The following is a 6,136-nucleotide window of genomic DNA, read 5'->3' on the forward strand; positions in this document are numbered from 1 at the left end:
AATTTACGAGGAGTAATTTATTACAGAGAGAATACTGTATTAAAACGCCAAGACTTTTTTTTAAAAAACAAAAAAAAAGCTTGTATGGAGTTTGGACGCCTCGCGGCGGCGCCTGATCCAGGTGCAGCACCTCCGTGGAGCTGGAGCCTGAACTTCGAGCTTACCTGAGGTGCGCGCGCCCTGCTTGATTGACACCCCCTGCCAAAGCCGCGAGCGCACCGCGGGAGGGGGCGGGGCCTCCGCTATCTACCTGTGCAAGTCTTGCAGCTTGAGGAAGCAAAGCAGCTCAGAGCGGAAAGGTCGCTTCAGTGCACACCAACACAGCCGGGGTACGGCGGGCAGTGCAAAGCAGCCAATTTTTTTTTTAAACCTTATCTTCAACCGACACTTGGATAATAAACTACTGGGGCAAAGTGCATGGACTTTCGGCAAACATGGACTAACAATTGCGGACTAAAAGGCGATTTGGTCATTTGAATCAGTCGAAAAAATTCTGTTGCGGATCAAGGCAAAGCTTCTGAGAGGCAAACAGGTGAGACGAAATGATGATGTGGAACTGATCAAAAAGTTGGAGGTGACATCGATTTTTAATATTTTGTGCTATGTCTATGTTTTCTGTGATGAGGTTTTCAATCTTATGTACAAATGAAATTGTCGATCTGCAACTGAAAGCAGTAATCTTTACTCCTCCAATGATACTTTCCGTACTTTAAAGCAGGTCAAAAGTGAGAAGTGGCCGGGAAATGGCTGACGGTGGGAAGACCAGTTGGTGGAAATCGATGACCATGAAGAAGAAGCCGAAGGAACTGACGGACAAAGGGGCAGGGTTGGAGAATGTGCAGTTGTCCACGGACAAAACGGCGGCCCAGGAAAACAAACATCCCAATCTTATCGAGGATAAGGAATACATGGACCCCAAACTGGAAAAAGGATTTAACGAGAAAAGCACGCGCAGGAACCTGAAAATCTCTCGCTCAGGACGTTTCAAGGAAAAGCGCAGAGTACGGGCTACTTTACCGGAGAGCCCCAAATTTTTTGAAGGCAACGCGAATGGAAATACAAATGAAGAAAACTAGTGCAAAGTACAATTTCTAAAGGCGTCGTCGGTTCGCGTATATTTAAAGACTTGTCAATGGACTCTAATGGGAGATTGTACAGCCCTTAATTTAATAGTAATTAACAAAAGCTGAAATTAAAGTGTCAATTTATATTGCCTTGAATATTTCATGAATTATACGTTAAATATTTATTTGTTGCAACGTAGATACCTACTGCTTTAGATTGATTTTTACGGTTCCTGAATTCTTTCCCCATCAGGTGCACAGACTGGCAGTGAAATTCACAGTGTGTTAGAATGATGAAGAAACGCTTGTTCTGATTTGGAGAAAAAAAGATTCTAGTTATTAGTTTATGTTGAGAAAGATACCTTTAGCAAACACTTCGTCTGTGGCTGTTATGAAGCTTGAAGATTACAAACAGCGTCAACTCCCGACCAAGGCATTGTTTATATTGGAGATTAAAAGGAGTTGAGCTTTTTTAATAAAAAGAAATATTTTCAAGAAAATTCAGATCTGGATCGTTTCATATTTGCTGAATGCCGTTTTTTTGTTTTCTTTTGAAAGGTTCACACAAAGGCGGCAAGGTGTCCGTCCCCCCCCCCCCCCCCCGTCCCCCCACAAAACACACTTCTTCTGGCCTATTGTAAAAGTTAATCATTAGCGAAAATGTAGCGTAAGGCCGAAATGCAACACAGTCATCCAACACATAGGACCTTTTCTTTAGAGGATACTGTGCTTGGAGCTTTGCCACAGAATTTGAATACATACTTTTGGATCGGTTTCAATCACTATTTACTTGGAAAAATGTTATACTGCTCCATGAATTAAGCGAGCAATGTTCATTTCATTGTCGATCGTTTTTCAGGCGGCCATAAGCTCATGGAAGGTGAGTTCCTGCAGGTGTATTGGTGGTTTGAATCAGAACATCAGATGCTTTAGTTATTAAATATTATTTTTCATCCATGCTGACGGCTGGCAGGAGGGTCTAATGTGAAGCTGGACTGACGACATTTATCTCCCGTGTACCTGTCGCAGTTCAGGTGGAGTGTGGTAGGGAATTTTAGCAAACATGCCTCCGGCTGCGATTGTGCACCTGATCAATGCGGTTTCTCTTTTTCAACTTGCGTGCCCCTTAGTATAATTTGATAATGTATATTTCTTTGTAAATTCCTTCTAAAAACGTGGACAAGACAAATATTAATCAGTATAAACAAAAAGCAGAAAAAAACTACAGATGCTGGAAATGTGACATTTACCCTTTTTCTTCTCTCCTGGCTTAATCGGCATTGAAAAGTTCAGATGCTTTTCCGTTAACTCCTTAGAACCTTCCGCAACAGTGTGAGATGTGTGTGAAATAATCTACTACCTAAAGGCAATGATATCTATTTGTAATACTGCTCATTCAAATTTCTGAGTTAAGTAAAATTACATTTATCTCAATTTGTTCCAGAGAGTAGGATATAGACATTAATGTTATACGAGAATCTGGTTATGATGAACATTTCTTACCTAACCTGATCTATTACAGATAACAAGATTTCGTGGTATTTCCTTTATCGCAAAGATGAACTATTCTTCAGCATTCGGTACAGTTTTTGAACAATCTCCAAAAGTCCTTTTTAAATTATACTGGCAGACTCGTCGTTTGAGTGGAATACCATGCAGAAACTGCACCTTTCCAAGTTTGCAGTAAGGTACAAAAGTGATATTTTGTGGGTCATTTTCTTCAGTATTCACTAAATGAATCAAAAATGAAGTCTTCTGAATAGAATATCACAAATGTGCTACATATCAGTTATCCAAAAGTGACATGAGATTTTATCATGGGGCAATCACATTACTTGTACAATCTTGTATATGAACTGTCATAGTATTGTTTTCTTGCTATCTGTGTTAACGTAATATCTATTATTCAATTTATTGCAGAATATCTCAAGGAAATTACAAAATTGAGTACATTTCATATGCAATGATCCAAAGAATTCCAAAAGCAGAACTCAGTGCTCACATGAGCAAGTAACATCAGCATTTTATGTAATAAAAGTCCTTTGAATATATGTATATTCTATCTATTTTATGCAAGTTGAATTAAAGAAATAAAGAAGACTAGATAATAATTCTCAATCCATGGTATTTTGGGAATATTGTAAATTGTATTTCTGTTTTGGTGCCAAAATGCCATGACAGCCATTAGTTAACAGTTATGAATATTCTAAGTATGCTGCATGCAATGTAGAACATCCCATTATATTTATCTAAAAGTGAATAATTTCACTGATTAGAAATCTGACATATATATGTATCATAGTAGGTACAGCACAGGAGGAAGTCATTCAGCCCATTGTGCCTATGCTGGCTCTTTGAAAGAGCTATCCAATTAGTCCCATTCCCGTGCTCTTTCAGCATAGTCCTGTAAATTTTTTCCCTTCAAGTATTTATCTAATTCCCTTTCAAAAGTTACTATTGAATCTGCTTCCACCACCCTTTCAGGCAGTGCTTTCCAGATCATTACAACTCACTGTGTAAAAAAATGTTTCCTCATTTCGCCTCTGGCTCTTTTTCCAAATACCTTAAATCTGTGACTTCTGGTTACCGACCCTTCTGCCGCTGGAAAAAGTTTCTCCTTATTTACTCTATCAAAACCATTCATGATTTTGAACACTTTATTAAATCTCCCCTTAACCTTCTCTGCTCCAAGAAGAACAACCCCAGCTTCTCCAGTCTCTCCACATAACTGAAGTCTCTCATCCCTGGTACCATTCCAGTAAATCTCTTCTGCACTCTCTCTAAGGCCTTGACTTCCTTTCTAAAGTGTGGTGCCCAGAATTGAACACAATACTCCAGTTGAGGCCTAACCAGTGTTTCATTAAGGTTTAGCATAGCATATATATGTACAAAATGTGACTGAATCAAAATATTCCTACCAAACACCACAGAATCGATGGTCAGAACAATACAAACAGAGCAAAGAAGCATGAAGTAGATATTGATTTGATTTGTGAATCCTGCTATTTAGTAGGGTGAATTTGAAGAGCTTTACAATGAAAATGCTATCCAAGCCAAACATTCTCCTTACCAATGGACATCTTTTTCATAAAGAGTCAACAGTGGGTATAATCGAAAGATTAAGATGCTTGTACAGGTACCTTAGTTAATTCTGATTGCATTTCATGATTGCAACAAAGGCCTATCATGTATGTTTTGAAATAATATCATTGTTCTTTCAACAGAAGAGAGCTAACTAAAAGTATTCAAATAATTAGACATGTTATTAGCATTGTGCTATTTGACAAAATGATATATCTTGCAGTAAACATAATATCTTTTATTTAATAGACTGTTAATTCGATTTTCTTTCACTTAACAGTTATAACAGATATGGATGCAAAATGCATATTCAGTAGTCTGCTTTGTTTTACATTCAAAAAAAGAAATACCATAATATATTGAAATTACTGAATGACATTTTCATAGCTGACAAATATTTCCTTATTCTAGTAGAATGATATCTCAGTTTGATTTTTCTGCAAAGTGTGATAGTGTACACAGGTGCACTATTTTTATTACAAATAATTTGGGCTCTGAATGGAACAGGATGGACTGATCTCTTTAGGGCACTGACTGCCAGTGGAGAGTCACCTTTTACAAAAGACAGTGGCAAAGGACTATTATGCCTGGATTTTCCTTTTCCCGTCCTTATAGGGTTGGGGCAGGACTTCTCGCCATTGCTCTAACCCTGGTTCATTTTCCTGAGTCAGGGGTCATTATGTTCATTATGTATTAATTGTGGAATCCTGGACAGCAAGTAGGAGCCTGCCAGTGGCCCCCCTGAAAAATCCAGGTGGTGCTGCAACGTGAGGGACAGAACAGCTCTGAAAAAGTAGTTAGCTCATGTTTTTATAGGTTTTGGTCAAGAGTGAGACCTACAAAGTTAAGTATTTGAGACATTTCGAAGGAGTGGAGACTACTACAGCCCTCCATTCTCACAGTCCTCCTGCTGCTACCCCAAGGACTACTGCCAGGTTCCACCTGGCGGTCCGGGCAATAATAGCGGAAGATGGGAGGGAAATTGGATGGGAACCTGAGCTTTGCCTCCCTACTGGCATTCGCATTTGATGGGTGGGTAAGTGGCAGCCAATGGTGGTCCTGGTGGGGGCTGGGTGGTCGGGGTGGGGAGGTGGCGGTAAGCATTGCTGCCTGATTTTCCCTGCTATTTTCATCCTAATTTGATGCAGGATAGTGGAGTAAAATCCAGGCCTTAACCTTTAGTGGAATGAACCTACAGCACAGTTGGGCTTCTATTATCTTGCATGGGGATTGATTTCATGTAGATGATATTAAAAAACTTAATTTAAATGAGAACTATGCAATTATATCTTCATGTAAATAACCCACAGCTTTCTGCACTGCTTACTACAGTTACACAGGGCCTTGATGAGACGACACCTGGAGTATTGTGTGCAGTTTTGGTCTCCTTACCTAAGAAAGGACATACTTGCCTTAGAAGGAGTGCAGCGAAGGTTCACCAGATTGATTCCTGGGATGGCAGGACTGTCGTATGAGGACAGATTGGGTCGACTAGGCCAATATTCACTCGAGTTTAGAAGAATGAGAGGGGATCTCATTGAAACATATAAAATTCTGACAGGGCTAGACAGACTGGATGCAGGGAGAATGTTTCCACTGCCTGGGGGGTCTAGAACGAGGGTTCACAGTTTCAGGATACGGGGTAGGACGTTTAGGACTGAGATGTGGAGAAATTTCTTCACAGGGTGGTGAACCTGTGGAATTCTCTACCACAGAATGCTGTGGAGGCCAAGTCACTGAATATATTTAAGAAGGAGCTAGATAGATTTCTAGACACAGAAAACATCAAGGGGTATGGGGGGAGAGCGGGAATATGGTATTGAGATAGAGGATCAGCCATGATCATATTGAATGGGGGAGCAGGCTCGAAGGGCTGAATGGCCTACTCCTGCTCCTATTTTCTATGTTTGCAGGTGAGCTAAAAACTCAAATGTCATTTCTATGTCCTGTCCAAAACAATTCTACAAGGGTTTTTCATGATTGGCCTTTAA

General features: G+C 39.9%; 1 protein-coding gene across 2 annotated transcripts; it reads left to right on the forward strand.

Annotated features, from left to right (window-relative positions):
- The first annotated feature begins 255 nt into the window (after positions 1-255).
- LOC137333745 (proline-rich protein 15-like) lies at positions 256-1,214 on the forward strand. 2 transcript variants are annotated; one of them, XM_067998071.1, is made up of 2 exons: positions 256-532; positions 716-1,214. In XM_067998071.1, exon 2 carries the CDS (start codon positions 744-746, stop codon positions 1,074-1,076), a length of 333 nt encoding a protein of 110 aa, XP_067854172.1. In that variant the 5' UTR covers positions 256-532; positions 716-743; the 3' UTR covers positions 1,077-1,214. The 2 variants fall into 2 exon arrangements, with proteins under 2 accessions (XP_067854172.1, XP_067854181.1); XM_067998080.1 differs by having other exon boundaries at positions 719-1,214.
- Positions 1,215-6,136: the final 4,922 nt, after the last annotated feature.

Source organism: Heptranchias perlo, chromosome 2 (assembly GCF_035084215.1).
Source record: "Heptranchias perlo isolate sHepPer1 chromosome 2, sHepPer1.hap1, whole genome shotgun sequence".
Classification (NCBI taxonomy): domain Eukaryota; kingdom Metazoa; phylum Chordata; class Chondrichthyes; order Hexanchiformes; family Hexanchidae; genus Heptranchias; species Heptranchias perlo.

Coding starts and splice junctions, on each gene's coding strand:
- LOC137333745 (XM_067998071.1), top strand. CDS start 744: ATGGCTGACGGTGGGAAGACCAGTTGGTGGAAATCGATGACCATGAAG.